This window comes from Bombus pascuorum, chromosome 3, assembly GCF_905332965.1.
Source record: "Bombus pascuorum chromosome 3, iyBomPasc1.1, whole genome shotgun sequence".
NCBI classification, from domain to species: Eukaryota; Metazoa; Arthropoda; class Insecta; order Hymenoptera; family Apidae; genus Bombus; species Bombus pascuorum.
This window is the reverse complement of record NC_083490.1, coordinates 5,544,576-5,561,497: the sequence shown is the minus strand read 5'-3', so window position 1 is coordinate 5,561,497 and position 16,922 is coordinate 5,544,576. Positions and strand designations below refer to the sequence as shown.

At 38.5% G+C, this 16,922-nt stretch overlaps 3 protein-coding genes across 5 annotated transcripts; 1 reads left to right on the top strand and 2 right to left on the bottom strand.

Moving 5' to 3' along the window:
* Positions 1-582: 582 nt before the first annotated feature.
* On the bottom strand, positions 583-2,666 carry LOC132905120 (surfeit locus protein 4 homolog). Its single transcript, XM_060956124.1, has 3 exons — positions 2,427-2,666; positions 1,121-1,795; positions 583-1,046 (listed from the first exon to the last, which is right to left on the bottom strand). The coding sequence occupies exons 1-3, from the start codon at positions 2,475-2,477 to the stop codon at positions 960-962; spliced, it is 813 nt and encodes a 270-aa protein (XP_060812107.1). The 5' UTR covers positions 2,478-2,666; the 3' UTR covers positions 583-959.
* An 881-nt stretch (positions 2,667-3,547) lies between these two features.
* LOC132905118 (dual specificity protein phosphatase MPK-4) lies at positions 3,548-5,571 on the top strand. Of its 2 annotated transcripts, XM_060956121.1 has the most exons (3): positions 3,548-3,872; positions 4,124-4,212; positions 4,291-5,571. In XM_060956121.1, exons 2-3 carry the CDS (start codon positions 4,134-4,136, stop codon positions 5,157-5,159), a joined length of 948 nt encoding a protein of 315 aa, XP_060812104.1. In that variant the 5' UTR covers positions 3,548-3,872; positions 4,124-4,133; the 3' UTR covers positions 5,160-5,571. The 2 variants fall into 2 exon arrangements, with proteins under 2 accessions (XP_060812104.1, XP_060812103.1); XM_060956120.1 differs by having other exon boundaries at positions 3,549-3,872; positions 4,124-5,571.
* Positions 5,572-5,661: 90 nt separating this feature from the next.
* LOC132905122 (dorsal root ganglia homeobox protein-like) lies at positions 5,662-9,383 on the bottom strand. Of its 2 annotated transcripts, XM_060956127.1 has the most exons (4): positions 8,419-9,383; positions 7,774-8,345; positions 7,112-7,287; positions 5,662-6,216 (listed from the first exon to the last, which is right to left on the bottom strand). In XM_060956127.1, exons 2-4 carry the CDS (start codon positions 7,895-7,897, stop codon positions 5,815-5,817), a joined length of 702 nt encoding a protein of 233 aa, XP_060812110.1. In that variant the 5' UTR covers positions 7,898-8,345; positions 8,419-9,383; the 3' UTR covers positions 5,662-5,814. The 2 variants fall into 2 exon arrangements, with proteins under 2 accessions (XP_060812110.1, XP_060812109.1); XM_060956126.1 differs by having other exon boundaries at positions 7,774-9,383.
* Between the last annotated feature and the right edge of the window lie 7,539 nt (positions 9,384-16,922).

The window sequence follows — 16,922 nt, the reverse complement described above, 5'->3', positions numbered from 1 at the left end:
GGTCGGTAATTTAGAACGTGCAACAAGTCCCACATAATGTCAGATCTATACTATATTTTAGTCAATGGTTAAATGTAAATGATTTTACAATTAAAATAGTTTCCTTAACAACCGACAGCCGTTTAATCTCGTCCTGTATATAGATACATAGATATAGAAATAGTAAGTATAGACTTACTATTTCGAAATCTATTATTTTTCTTTAACAATACTATTTAATATTTTTCAGTGACACTAATTTAGAAAACATAATATTACATAATTCTATTTATTTTCTATTTACTTACATAGTTCTGTTTATTTATTTATGAAGCAAATTTAATTATATAATTAATTTATAATTAATAAAGAAATTATATAATTAATATAAATAAATAGTAACTAAAATTTGATATGAAATATTTATTTACAATAATTTAGTTGTATAAAAATCTCGAAAATCTAATATTTCTATTGTTATGCCTCCTATAAATATAATAAAATAACTTAAATGTACATATATTTCTACAGGAAGAATTCATTGATATTTAAAATCATGCACATAAATCCGATTAGGATTCAAGATCAAAAACGGAGAGAAAATTAAAAACACACAGAAAAAATATATTTTGTTTCCTTGATAAATGTAGTGTCATATGTACAATGCCATTATTGATTATATAAATTAGTCTTGGTGTTGTCTTCATTTTGTTTGTTTTTGAACAGCACTATTCTGGAGTTTTCCACTTTTTTTTTCTTTTGTAATTTTATGTATTTGTATTTTAAAATATCAACTTTAAACTCTACTTTAACAATTCCTTTATCCAAATTGAATAATTCAAAACGAATTGCTCTTCATCCAATAAACGATGGACTTGTTATAAACTTGATTGAGCATATAAAGGAATAGGAATGGGAGACTGTTTTTACTTAATGATCATGACAAAGTAATGATGCATATTCAGGTGATACCATGACATCTACCACTCCTTTTTATGCTCATCCATTGATACGCCTCCAGGACCTAAAGATACTATCATTAAAAGGCCACCAATCACTGATAATGTCTGTAAAAATTGAGATATACATTTAACACTTTTAATTGATAACATTGATAAAGGTAACAATGGTTGAATTTTACCTGGAAAAAGTCATATTTAAGGAAGTCCCTAAGAGCCTTATACTCTGGAATGGTCCACCATGCATTATGGTAAAGGTTCAGTGCAGATAATATTAAGACAAGTAACAATGCACTGAGTTTGGTTTTGTATCCAATAGTGACTAATACCATCAAACTGCTTCCAAGAATATCTTGCATGATTTGAAGGAATGATATTTCGAAGCGAATTAACGTGGTAAACATAAACGCTAATAAAATTCTACCAGCTAATTGCAAGAGATTTTTAGGTTTATTATCTCCAAGACTTGGTACACCAGCAAATAATGACCTTCCTTCTACTCTTGATTCAGCCAGGACCAGAAGGAGTGCTCCTATCAATGCTAGGTTTCTAAATAGAAATGTTACGTCCCACAAAATATTGTAAGCCAGTGTCTGGAGAACTACTATGAAAAACAGGATTCCACAAGCAATGCTGACTTTCCATCTTCCAATAACCATGACACAACCACCAAGTTGTCCAATTAAATTAATCAAGACAAACATTGTAGCTAAGAAGGTACCACAATGCCAACTATTGTTCATAAATTCTTTTTGTTCTGACCATTGAAACCACATTCTCAATCCATCTTCCAAAAATGTGGCTATAAGGCATAATCTTGCAAGAGTTGGCAATATATGCTTTCCATTGCGAATTACCTATTGTTAGAAAAGAATAATAAGTGGATAAATAATTCATACTTAAACATAGTGATATATATATATGTCATGAAATCTTTTATTTTTCATTAGTATTTTACATATTTGTCAATATGGCATAAAGCAAACTAAATACATTTATACAGAATAAATAAATATTTCTTACAGATTTAATGTTATCGACAAAAGTATCATATAAATAGAACAATGAAGTAAGGTTAAAAATTAATGTTTTAGATAACTTTGAATCTTTATTATCTCAATTTATTTAAACTAAAAGGTTCACCTAATTAAAATCGGTGAAAGCAATGGAATTCGTAACAGATACATACATATATCCTCATAAATCCTGATGCATAACCTTTAATTTCGTAAGGTAGAGACAACAATGTACGAAAGTTTGCAATATTCAGCAATATTAAAAAAGCCTGATATTAATAAATAATCAAGAATAGAAAACGTGTAAATTAAAATATGTGAATGTACATAAGAATCGTGTCACGATGACGTTGACAGGAGTACATCTGTGCTCCTACAGGATTTCTATGGGTGTTCTATTACGAGTTCCTTTGCAATAGCAGACTTATTCGTAAAAGAGAAATAAATCAAGCACGATGGCCTGTAAATTCACCTGATCTGCGATTTCTTCCGCTTTTGAGATCACCTCCTGCGAGATCAGCATCTTGTTTTATTTAAAAATCAAAAAAGTACCCATACACTTACATATACACACGTGCGCGTACGCAAGTGATACCGATAGAAACGACTAGACGAAGACAGAGAAGAAGAGGAAGAGACAGAGAAAATCGGAGAAACACGGAACACCTAGGCTTACTGCTCTATACGACTGTGTAAGCGGTATTCTCACAACTCTTCTGAATGATGTGGAGATCGAAGTCGCGTCACTTCCGGCATACGTGGTCGAATGATATATTCCGTAATGTTTTTGAAAGTACAAAGATCAATTATTTAAATTATATTTATTTTTGATTTTCTGAAAGTTACCTGTTATTGCTTTCCATCATTTTCTAATTTTATTCTTCTCTTTTAAAAACCGTTATATTTTGACGATATTTGTTTCGTATTTCGTATACTTATACCATTATCGATGACATAACCATCTGATTTTAAGAATATTATTAAATAAATAAATTTTGATGATATAAGTTAATAAAATCAAACTGCAGAATTTGTTTGTACTAATAATACGATTGGTTGTAAAATGTTCTTTTATTTTTATGTTTCTATCGCAATTGAACAATTTTATTTATCATACACACATAATTGTGATAGTTTAAAATTAAATATTTTATATATTATAATATAAAATTCGCGCCTACTTTTAAGCTGAAGGTACAATTCTGTTGATATACTCCATTTTTATTGAGATGTGTATATACACTAAAATAGTGCGCATATATATTAACCTGTATATCTTTAAAATATGGTATATTTTTCGAACGTATGTAAAATATTTATAAAAAATATGCATATATTGTCTTCCAAATTATCCAGCATTAAGAAGCCATCATAAAAATTCCATCGAAGAAATTATAATTTTTGATAGATTACAAAGGTTAAAAATATTAATTGCATTTTTATGTACATTGTTTAGATCGTAATTGTTTGATTTTGCTAATTAGGTATAGTGTTTTTTTAACCACGAAATCAAATTTGTATGCACTGTGAAAAGAAGTTTCAATTTAGAACTGAACCATGTGAATATGCTACCGAAGCGCCATCGTAATCATGCGTTGACAACTGGAACTAGTTCATAGACCTTTGTGAATGTAGGATATGTTTTTTATTGTGTTATGTTGTGTAAAAGTAAGAAAATAAATTTAAAATATATCAAAATGAATGAAAGATGTGTAACATTATGGAAGGATTAAAATTTGAATGATTTCGAAACATACTGTGTCTGATACCAATAATATTTTACATCGTAAAAAGAAAATAAAATTTTTTATAAAACATGTTACTGTTACGATTTATTTTTCGTATTATTTAAATAACATTTATAGAACTAGTTTCATAATCAGAAATACTGCAATTATTTACAATACGTTTAAGCGAGGTAATAAAAAATATAATTTTCATTTAGAGCATGTTGTAAATAGATTTTGGATATTCCACGTTCTTTTCACACAAGGACAACTATTGGTACCTCTAGGGAAGTTATATTTTATTTAAGTTATTACTTTTTATGAGAATTTTAGTTCAGAAATTCTATATCAATTTAATCTTCTATATCATAAGTATCCTATCATAATTAACAAAATTAATTTCCATTAAAGATGCATGCCGTAGCTCTATTCTTTATTCCAGAGTGATCAGCATGGCACAAAAAGAAACTACTAATCTAATTAGAGAAGATTTTGATGCTGGCCCATCGAGCTATGATGAAATTATTCCTGGTTTGTTCCTTGGGAATCTTACAGCTGCTACAGATATCGAATGGTTAAAGGAAACTAAAATAAATTATATACTCACAGTAGATTCATGTCCACTTCCAAGAAAAATCCAAGGACTTCTACCAAATTTGACTGTAAAATACATACAAGTTACTGATATGCCACGCGAAGATCTTTTAATTCACTTTGAAGATTCTTATGAGTTTATAGATCATTCTCTACAGCAGAATGAAAACATTTTGGTACACTGCTATTTTGGTATTTCTAGATCAGCTACAATCGTTATTGCATATTTAATGAAAAAATATAAAAAAAGTTTCTACGATGCGTTTGAAGCTGTAAAAGAAAAGAGACGCTTTGTGGGACCTAACGCTGGTTTTTTAGCACAGTTGAAGCTTTACGAAGAAATGGGTTTTGGAGTAGATAATACTAACGTACAATTCAAAATGTATAAATTACAAATTGCAGGTGATAAGATGCGAAAGGCAAAAATTTTACCACAAAATTGTGCTGATTTGATAAAATCAGATCCTGCTCTTGCTACGGTACATCCAGAGCCAACAGTGTATCGGTGTAAAAAGTGTAGAAGAATCATAGCAAGTGCTAGCAATATTTTGCCACATATGCCAAACGAAAGACAAATCTGGAGACATATAAGTACAAGAAAAACGTCGCGTGAATTGTTGGAACCGCTACAAAAACGAGAGCAGCAACCTGCAGAATTTTGTACCAAAATATTGTTTGTGGAGCCGCTAGCTTGGATGCCCGATATAACGCACAATGTCGAGGGGAAATTGAATTGTCCAAAATGTAATACAAAACTAGGCTCTTTTAGTTGGATAGCGGGTAGTCAATGTCCATGTGGCAGCAAAATAGCACCTGCATTTTATTTGGTTCCTTCAAAAGTAGATTGGAGTAATGCTGTGCAAAATGTACAAGTAACTGTATAGTACTAAATTGTATCTCTATAATTAAGATCTTTTGGACGGATGACTAGCATGTAATAACTAATATGTAAGAAGAAATTTTTGGAATCTTTTTACGTGGTTCTAGCTCGATTAACGTTATAACGAATATACGTGTGACCAATGTACTTAGGAAATTTATATTCTAATTTTGTGCCAATGTTCTTACATTATATGTGAACATATTCGTTTTACGACTATAACTTTACATATTTCTTGCCGCAACGAGTACACGACCCGTTCTTCCACAGAGAGAGATCGATCATTGTATTTATACATCTTGCTTTTTTCTATGATTAACATACATAATATAATAACTTTGTAGACTAACATATAACATTTCCTGTATAGATGTCTTGTATTAAGCAGATAATACATATATGATTTTTATTATTTATTAAGCTATTTCAGTTCTACAAAATAACGTTTCGAGTTATTTCCATTACCCTGTATTTCGTGCTTAAATCCTAATTTCTATGCAACCATGTTCGATCTGTTGGTCCTTTATATTATATCATCTTCTTTTTCTTACATTGACTTAAACGATGCCGTTAAAATCTTTGGTATTTTATAAATCGCTATCACTTGAAATTTAAAAAGGGATATTATTATGCAAAGAGAGAGTGAGAGAGAGAGAAAGCTACATGCTTGCGTGCATGGCAGAATACGCAGTTCCGTATGGATGTGCTCTGAATCGTAACGCGTTTAAACTGCTCATCGTAGATCCTTCGATTCCCCCATGAATTTCCGTTTGATGATACGGAGGAAGATTGACATTTCCTAAATTTCCATTGATAAATCCATGACAGGTAGAAGCTTGCATAGAGGTATAGTGTTGCGACGATCTCCAGTATTCGCTGTAGGGATACTGCGCTACCTGAGAAGTCTGTAGAGTATCCGAGTTGTTTTCCTGCGTGTGCGTTATTCTGATAGGTCGTAAAGGTAAAGTGGTTTCCACTTCTCTGTTCGAGGAAACGCCTCGGTTAATAGCAGAACTCCTTTCGTTTCGACGAAACTTGGCGCGTCTATTTTGAAACCATACCTATGAGTAAAATTTCCAAATGTTCAGTTTCGCGAGAGTATTTATACTAGTAAAAATATTTTGCTTCGCTGAGATCGAAGAAAATCGCGTCTATTTGATATCGTCGAGGTTCATATCTTGAAACAGATAGAGGCAACATTTTTATGAAAATATTTTAATTAAAGGCCATGAAACGAAAATATCATTGTGGTAAGCCGTAATTGTCGAACGAAGAGAAAAAAGAGAAGAAGAAACGAACGGACATAAGAAGGGATGCGGCAAGTGAAGACGGGACAGCGTGACGGCTCCTGGCAACCGTACAGTCCACGGCAGACAGACGAATGGACAGACATCAGCGGGAGACGAGGGACGTAGCAGCAGCACCAGTAGTGGATGGATCGACTCGTGTAAACGAAAAGTGTGCTTTCTGCACAACCGTGTAAGAGTCACCACACACGTGCTAGATACGCGACGTATCGTACAGCATACGGTACAGCATACGTCGTATGCCAAGCACAGATGCCGCTGGAACGACGCAACTATCCTGCCAAGCTAATCATAGCTCCTTGCCCCTGACAACCTGTCTCCTCTGATTTTCTGCTTAGCTATCCGCGGCGACCTCCATCCTCTTTCCTTCCTTTTTTTCACTTTTTCTTCTTCTCTTTCCTATACCTCCGTCTGCCTGTCTGCCTTCCTTCTAACATTGCCCACCATAATCCCAAGAAACATGTGTGAACTTGGCCCACCAAGCGATACGATACTTTTTCTCCTTTACATGCTACCACGATACTTTTTCTCTTCCACAAAGCAAAGATCATCATCGAATGCCTCTACCGTGCTTGAAAATACATCTTTCTTTTCTTATTCCATTCACTTCTTTTCTTACTTTCAAGTTCAAAGATGCTATTGCCATTACCTGCACTCTGGCTTCCGATAGAGATACACGCGTTGCAAGTTCTTCTCGAACGAAAGCATCCGGATAATGCGTCCTTTCAAACACCCTCTCTAACGCGGCTAATTGTTGCGCCGAGAATGTCGTCCTACTCCTTCTGGGTCGCCTACACGTAGGTGTCGTGGAACTTTCGTTGCACTCTGTAAAATATAAGCGTATCATTTGCCACAATCACTTTATCGCAATGACTTCATCTACAACACGCCGGCCAAACTGTTACACCGATTGACTAAATTCTTATTTGCACGGAGTTCTTTGGAAGAAAATGAAAATTCGAGTGAAATATTTTAAGATGCTGTCCGCGATAGGCAAGTAACGCTTCTAAAAAGAAAAAAGAGCAAAGAAGAGAAGCAGCACAGGCGCGGCTATTCTTGAATGACTTCACTGTACTTGAGCATTCATCAAAGCGGTATAATCTGAACAGCATGACTGGAAATGCGTGATTTCGATGGAATCGAGCTCATCCTGAATCGTGGATTAAACGTGAAAACTCGTCATGCGTGTACACGCGGGCCTGCCTCTCAGCGAAACGCGCGATCACGAATCGCGTTTAATTTTCTACGTTCCGTTACATAAGCGTTTGTACGAATCCTAACGTCTCGATCGCGAATACCCTGGATTCTTACCTAACGAATTAGTTGATGTCGACAGTAAGCGCGAGACCGTGAAATCTTGCGGAGTATGAGGATTCGTCATTTGTGAAACTATCACGCTGTTGTTTTCTTCTTGTCCCGAATTTGCACACAACATTGTTCTCTTTTCGTTTAAGAAATAAACCTCTTTAGTCGAATAGCGATGGAGTCGAAGAGCGAATCGAATCGACTCGAATAGATAAATTACGAGCCTCGATTATTGCACAAATATATTTCTTATTCTTAAAATTGATTACTTGAAAATATTGAAGTAAATACGCGATAATGTCGTCGATGAGTTGCTTAAAACATTGTTAGATAACATTTCCTGCTCCCTAATTTTCAATTTAGAAACAAATGTTTCAAGAATTGATCAGGCTGTTCATTCGAAACGTAATTTCGTGAACGTCGAAGACGAATGCGTAGTTTTTTCCTGAAAATCTTGGTCGAAGCGTGGCAGAGTAATTAAGGCTCATGCCACGTGCCAATCGGCTCAATGTGGTTCCAATGTGCTTGGAGAACGTTTTATACGTTTCCAACAAATATTACGCTCCTTTATCGTTGCCCTATTCGTTTCAAATGTCTTAATTAAAATATCAGAATAACGACCAACAATGTTTTCAATATTTTAACACTAACATTAACATTTGTTAGGTGCTTTTCACAGTGAAAATTTTCGTAGTGAATTTTTATCGAGTATATTATCAACGGCTGCGATCATGGTCGTCACGATCAATTATAATTCGTTTCAGTTTCTGCGGGTCTTGCAAGAAGGGGTAACTCAGGTCGGAACGCGTATACCTGTACCTTTCTTTTATTCCTTTGCATCGAATGCCAACTAGGGATATGTAAATTAGATAAAATAAAAACGAACCGTATACTGCTCCAATTATCGTATTATACGAACATGAAATTCCTCTTCGTAGGATCCGCACTTACTTGAAATCGATTCTTTATGCTAACAGTATATAATAAATGTACATTTTGTCACTCGTTGCTTGGCGATGAAAGCGTTTCGCTGTAGGTCTATAAATCAATTGCTCTTTTGGACGTTTTACGATCTTGTGACATTAATCGTCGATCATTTGAATAGCAAGGAAAATCTCTCGTGAGCGCAAAGGCTCGCATGAATCTATAAGCGTGTATTATATCAAATACAATATCTAGCAAGCGCGTTTGATTTAACGAATTTTAAGGACTGTTCTATTTCAATCCTTTCGAATAAAATTCGCAGTAACTGTCATTGTACGGATAGATGATAGTATCCAAGAAAGTCTTCGTCACGAGCACTCTGTACGGACAAGATCGTTTTGAACGAACGTTCTCGACGATAAGATTCGTTTCCAACGACGATGTTGCCAAAAGATCAACGTTGTCCCGTACGTAAACGAAAATATACGTATACACGCGACGATCACCCACTATAAAATTGCGAAGCGTGTTGGATCGCGGTAACGTTTCGTTCAAGTTCGAGCGTTGCTTTCATCCGAATCACGCGTAAATCACAACTAGTCGATCGACTTTGCCGGAAGATCGTTTCGTGAAACCGTGAAACGAAGCCATCGTATTAGTTGATGCGGCGAGATGCCAACTGACTTGGCCGAGTTAAAACGTACTTGAAGATCCTCCTCAGCCTCTTCATTTGTCTTTCCTCTTCGTTCATTCTCCTCCCGCCCTCTTGCGTGCTCCTCGTTCCGTCACTCCTTCCTCTTTTCTCGTTTCGCATCTCGTTCTTCCTTTTACGCAGGGAGACACGCACGCAGGAGAGGAGAGAAATAGAGAATTTTAAGAGTAGGTGGAGATTTCCTCGGCAAGCTCCACCTTCATTAGATGCTCATTGGTTTCTAAACGGTAGCACGGCTTTCCGATGTTTTCTGGATGCAACCCCTGGCAATTTAAAAGTACGTACGCGTGCGTTATCTGTTATCCAGAAATTTTCCCATCGTCCAAACGATAATTTTATTTTCTAAAAACTGGCAATGAATCTCGTTGCAAGTTTTCGTAATGAATTTGCGAAAGGAACGAACCATTCCCCATTCGTTTGTATCGAATCACATCGATCGATTAAATTCTATACATTGATCGATAAACATATAGTGACACATTGTATAAGCGCGGCGTTTTGATATTGCACGAAGAGAGAATAAGCAAGAGGCGCCGGCGTCATGATGGTTTCGATTTTCAGGGACACGCTAAACTACGCTTCTTTATGCGCCGGAACATTGGTCTTGTTCATAGCCGCGGCTTGACTCTCGTTACACAAGGGTGTCGAGTAACAATTTCGCCCTAACGCGAGTTCCCGACCCTTCCCCTTATTCCTGACTTTCTTCTACTTTCTTCGAAAGTAACAATTTCTTGCTATCTACTCCTGATTCGAATTAACCGAATTACCAAGCTTTTTCATCTTTGCGTAACGGCTACTCGTTGAAGAAACGGATATCTCAAATTTTACGACGATTCTTCTTTTTGTTGTATTTTTACAACATTCATAAAAATGATATAATAGTGTGTATTCTTTTGATGTTTGAACCGCCGACGGCAGCCGCGTCGTAGTGGCGCAGTATCGTGAAAATCGCGAGACTAATCGCAGAACTCGAACTATTGGTTATTGGAGAATTCAATGGGCAAGAAGGGGAGGAATTGGGGAAGAAAAGACAGTACAGCTTTATCGAGAAAATGCTGCGAAAATCAATGAAAAAGTGTTGCAGTACGAAGTGGCGACAGCTGACCGCGTTATATCTATACCTCGACGTAGAACGAGCGTTCCCGGCTCTCAGCAACAATTATATTCCCGGCGATTTTATTTATACGAGGCTTTTACGAGCGCAGTCATTCTTGCTGTCAAGCGTGCTGGCCCAATAAAACGCGACCGTGCATCCGTTCTTTCGCTACCCACTTTCGACGTTCGCTTAGACCGAACTATTTCCCTCGAAATAAACGGCAAACCACATTATGCGTCGCGTTCGTGAATTCAACGATTTGATTCAACGATATTCGCTTTACAAGACGGAGATCGCGCGATATTTAAAAGTATGCTCGCGATTCTCGAATCGTCGACTGCAGCTAAATCAAAAAGTATTCGACGTCTCGTAGTCGGAATGAAAAAGAATAAAAAAGAGAAAAAGGGTGGGAGGGAAACGAAGGAATCTCACGAGTCAGGAGACCGGCAATAAAATAGTCAGAGGTTCGTTTTTGGTGTTCCAGTCGCGATGAGACGGACGGGTGCGTCGCGACGCGGTGACACGTACACGTCGCACGTCGCGCGACGCCTAAGGAAAATTATGAGCCAAGCCTGGACACTTCACCGTGCCTTTGTCATCCTCTTTATCTTCAAGAGACTACCCGCGACTACGACACACGGTAACTCCTCTCTCTCTCCTTTGTTCTCTTTCATTCTCACCCCTTTTCGTTTTCTTCCCTCTTCTTCTTTTTCTTCGCCGGCAAACCAGCAACCGCGATGGAGTTTACAAATCCACGAAAGAATTTGAAATTCTTCACGACGCACTTTTCTGGTATTTTCGTAATGCGATGCGCGACGATGAACGACTCGAGAAATCCGTCTTTTGCATGCGAACAATTCCTGCTAAGATTTCGACAAGCAATGCTTCGCACACCTAAATATACAGGCTATGCTTGTTCGCGTATTTGAGAATAAATTCGATGTTAGAAAATCCTATGATCAATCCAGTTCTATTAGAAACGCGTGGATTTTAGGAGATCGTAAGAGATCTCGGCATGCGTCAAGACGGATCAGTGTCCGACGTTGTGTAACGCAAAGAGGGGAAATCACAGATGCAGTTTTGACCACCGTGACAGTGATCGTTGCTTGACAACTCCCGAAATAGCTTCCATATGTGTACTTTGGAGAAATAGTCTTCACGGTATTTTCCATATATTTCCATATTCTTGGTTGCCCTTTCTTTTTTCACGGCCCGCTGTGCAACAATTATGTCGCCTGGCACTTGCACGGCGCGATCAACTTCTTCCTATCTACATAAGTTTCTTGACACATATGTTACGTAAACGATTTCGACCACGATGAGAATATGAAATTGGCTCGACCTCCCGTTGTATAAGAGTGCAACGCGTACTTTGCGTTTATACTATATTATATTTTCGACTTTCTTTCTCCCTTGACTTTTGATCGTCCACGAACATAACTGTCCATTTTTTTCCATGTTTCTTCTTCGCTTACTCCACGTGTTTCGTGTTTGTCACTATTTTAAACTCGCTTCTGTAAGTTCACAAGCTTTGTTCTAAAGCGTATTTCGAATACCTACGTATCACGAATATCCAAGCCCCCTCGGGTTTAACGAAATTCTGGAAATTTTCATAATCGCGATCAGCGACTGTAATTCATTCGCGAGAATTCGTTTCGCTTGGATCATTTCTAAAGCGATTTTTATCCCACGGGTAGAAAACTCGTGAATTTACGATAATCACCTGACGACCAACTTTCAACTTCCGAATTCTTCTTTGAAATCTGCCTCTCGTCGGCCGAGTACGAGTGTCGAAGGGTGACACTTAACGTCCCGTGACGCCTTAAATCTACCTATAGAAGGAGATTCTCGTCTGGTAGCGAGGAGAGGACAAGCGACTCGTCGCAAACCACGGAAAGCAAAAACGTTGCGATAGTGGTCATCGGCCACCGTGAAGGCATTCGATTAACAGCGATGAAAAGAGATTCGGGGGTCTGCGAGACGGATTTCGTACTTCTTGACTAAGCGACGGTTACGTTCTCATCGCAGGAGACGACGACTGTCACGGTATTTGCGGTCAGGTTGTCACGAAATTGTCAACGAAGTCGAAAGGGAAAGTGTATAACACGATAACGACGAATGTTTCAAAGGAAAACGAGAAAGACTCGAACGTGGTCTGTCGGAGGAAGAAACATATCATGCTTCGGTTTCTTCGGTTCGTTCGAGCAATTACAAGGGTCGTGCGTCATTCTTGCCAATTAGGCGGAGGAAGCGTCGACGATGCAGTGGAAAAGCCGCTGTTTCAACGTTTACTCTCTTTTCTTCTCCCTCTACCGATTTTCTTGCTCGCTCCTCTGACGACTGGAAGCAGATAATTTTACTCGTGCTACCCCCTGGTCCGAGATCTGTCGTCGGTTATGTTTCTCTATGCGGAGACAACCCACCGTTTCTGTTTTTCTCCTTCGAGCATCATCCAGCTTTTATTATTCTACCTTACAGACGATAATTACCAATGGATGAAAAACGTGAACGACGTAAGAATATAAGACCTGCGATTCAAAGTAAAAGCGTCAACGACGCTTAGAGGCGCTAACGACGATACATCGCTAAAAGGCTACTTCTGGACCGACGAAACGTTGAAAGTAAAACGCATCGGCGCTTTGCTTAAACGTAAAGGGTTAACATTTCGTGGAACGAAGGAAACGTCATTCTGGCTGGGCAACCGGCGTTCATCCGCGGCAGCACTGGGAGGCACGAAAATCCCCCTTTGGTTAACAGAGCGTGATCCCCATTACCCGTCGTGCCACCCGCTCCATCGCCGTGCCACCGGTCACAAGTAAATTACGCATTCATGCTATTCCAAGTTGGATTACATTGCTCATTGTAATGTATGTCAAGGGTTGACCATCTCGACTGACGCAGGAGGGGGTGACTGTGCCTGGAACAACGCAAGGGTCAACGTGGTGGTTAGCAGACCCCTCTGGACTTCGGTCTGCCTATCTAATTACACCTTCTTATCATTAGCGTTTATCCTGTCAACGTTATTATAATTACGTAACTACGAATTTATTATTCATGACGGAACGTTGACAGTTACCGTGCGTAAAAGATAGACGCATGGGGTAATTTCAAGGATAATAGCCAGGCCAGCGATGAAAAGAATTCGACAGGCAAAAGTTGCGACGATCGTCGGGCCGCGAATCTTCGTCAGCGAGTTTTTCATCTTTCCAGTTTTGCCTCGAAATTTTACACGTTCGACGAATCAACACGCACCACTGCTTTCTCTCCTGTCATATTTTCATATTATGTGGCAATATTTTCATTCTTCTTGGTATTTATTTGGACCGTGAGACTCAATCGATTACTCGTCGCCCAACCTTTGGTAATACAGCGCCATATGGCGCAACTGAGCGAGATGTTGCGAAATCATTGCCCTTAATTTTTTGGACATAATCGATTGCGAGCGCGCATTCAATGGATAATGGAAGACTGATCGGAGTTAGCTTTTTCAATGCAGTCACTGGTTTCGTTTCGTTACGGTACTCCGATCGAATAAATTACTCTCTGGTGACTGGTGTATTTTTTCTGAATCCAAGCGCGTTGCTTTCGAGCGTGATAGCGAACTATAATGACGCAAAGTTTCTCGATGATTCGAACGAACGCGTGCGAGATAACGGTAAAACGACGATTCAATCTTGTGTTACAATCTAAGTCTTCGTTAACGTTTGATCTATGAAGCGTTTGCCAACTTTTCACCGCTTCGATTGGTTTACGAACTCGTACAAAGCTCGTCGTAAATTCTAATTACAAAGAGATTCCTTTGCGAATCTCGATCCAGCTGTCCCTAGGATTTGCTTGGTTTTCAGAATTTCGAAGGGAAGAAGAAAGCAGAGGAGATAGAGATGAAAGAAAATGGTAACACCTAGGACTTTATATACGGGGATAATACGATACAATGACGATGAATAGCCAAATCGACAATGACAGGTTTGATTCGAGAATAAGGGCTCATTATCGCGTTTTGGCTCCTTCTACATGTCGGATCTCCCGCGGAGAGCGTCAACTATTTTTCGACCTGCCTTTTCATACGGTTTCTTCCTGCTTCCAAACAACTTCTCTGTCCCTGCTTGCTTACCAGTAAATTTCTCTTCCGATTTACGCGCAGCAGGATCGTGACGTCTATCTAATCTTCTCTAACTAGAAGAAAAAAAAATTGACAAATTGTATAATACTTACGTTAATCACACGCGATAATCTTCCCTACGACCTGTTTTCCCATACACGCGTCCTTTTATCAACTTTTCTTGATCATGTGGTTATTCTATTGCCATTACTGAACTCTTGCCAGTAACCCAGTTGAGATGAAATTTATGGTCAATCCTCCAGCATCCTCTTAAACGGTGATTATATCGCGTGAGCTGAAATCTCCTCATCTTGCGTAGATGTCTAGAATATATAGAATGTTTATTTCTTAAGAGCAGAGGTTTATATTCTCACAAAACTTGGAAATACGACACGACAAAAATTGCAAGAGGTTCGTTCATCCTTTTGTACGACAAGGTTCTTATATAGTTTCGTTTGGAGGCAAGACGAGAGGAACCCGTGAGGAACCGTAATATCTGTCGGCGGTATAATCAAATGATTTTGTTCTTCTTGTTTGTTCGAGAGGTGATACGGTTCGCGGCGCTTCTCCCGGTTGCATTTTATTTTCGTAACGGAAGCAGAATCCTCGTGTTCGTAAGTCGAGAGAGATGCTCCCATGGGAGAGTTAGCTTTGCTAACCGTCTCCTTCGATATATCCCGTGGCAGGGAGGAAAAGAGAGAGAGAGAGACCCGCACGTGTGCTACTCGACTAGCCGAATTTTTTCTATCTTTTCCACGAATTAACTTTACTTGAAATGGCGAAACGAACGTCGAGCAGGCAATATATAACGGTAAATAGTTTTAAATGGAAATATTACATAAGAATTACAGGGATATAAGATGAAAGATAAGGAAAGATAGGATGAATATAGTATGGTTTCAAGTGCACCTGTTACTAAAGCTGTATGTATTTTCGCTTTCAAAGATACATGTAGTATTTCCCAGATCATTTTCGAAAATTGGCCCCATAGATTGACTTTGAATAGGTTCTTTCTTTCTTAACCCTTTGATCGCGAACGAGGTCCAGACTCTCGAGGAACATGAAAAGCACGAAGAGGGGTCGATAATATCTTCACGACTGGGACAGTATTTGAAAACAACCCCCATGAACGAGCTCTCGAGTCTCTTCAGGAAACCCTACTGCTTTTGTGACTACCGAGATGTACAGAACCGTTTCATAGACAAATTCTTTCTGCGAAATCAGGGTTCGCGGATATTAAAGGGGTTGATGAAACGTTTCAACCCTGTTCGAACGATCATCGAGACATCCCTTGCGACCAACTGAAAAACGATTCCTCGTGTTTCGATCAAATTTCCGAGACAATTTTTATATTAATGGCAACACGGTGACATTTCACGCGCAAGCATAATCTACCATGCGATCTTGATTATTTTATCGATATCTTCGTTGACAGATCAACATTTTTCATATTTCTTTAATATAATTCCCGATACAAAATTCATATGGTCATTCGCGTTTACTATGAAAGTTTACTATGAAAACTTGCCTTACTGCGTAAAGACTAAAAGTCTCACGTACTTTATTAACATAATTTGCGATAAAAAATTCATAAAGCCATTCATGTTGCGGAAGGGTTGAATGACGCTGTTTGTCGTTCGAGCAGGAAGGATTGCAATCTGGTCACTTTATTCGCGAAACGTTGCCGACTCCTTTGAAAAATAAGCCTCTCAGCCGATTACGCGACACGTTTTACGAACATAAATGCACGTTGCTTGCACCCCTCCCTCCCAAGCCACAACCGATTTAACCGATAAGAGGGTCGAAACACTTTCGTGCATGGAACTCTAATCTCTCGATCGCAACAAATACCGCCGCCGTTCCCTCCTTTTGACTTTCTATCCAAATTCATTTAATCGAAACACCGGCCGCTTGACTTGTAATGGGCGTACATGGGCCCTGCGAGTCCAAGCTATCTCGCTTGTTCCACGGTAGGATAGGTCGATGGAACGTTTACGTTCCAGAGAATGCCGCGCATAAATTAGGATCGATCGACGTTGCCGCAGCCACGATGGATTAACGTGGTTAATACTGGAACGAAGCATGAATCAGGATTACCACCTGCCACGATTTATGACCACGTGCATTGTTCTGTTACACGCTACTTTTTGGCAAGAGGAAAGGTCGAGATCGTGCATGAATATTTAATTTCATCGACGGCTGGTTACGGCTCCGATCGAACTGTGTTTCACATTTTTGATATCGCGTTTTGATTAGTTTTACACATGTTGAAGTCGTCACCACTTCTAAGAAAACTCTGCATCTGGTCTTTTTAGTTCTCT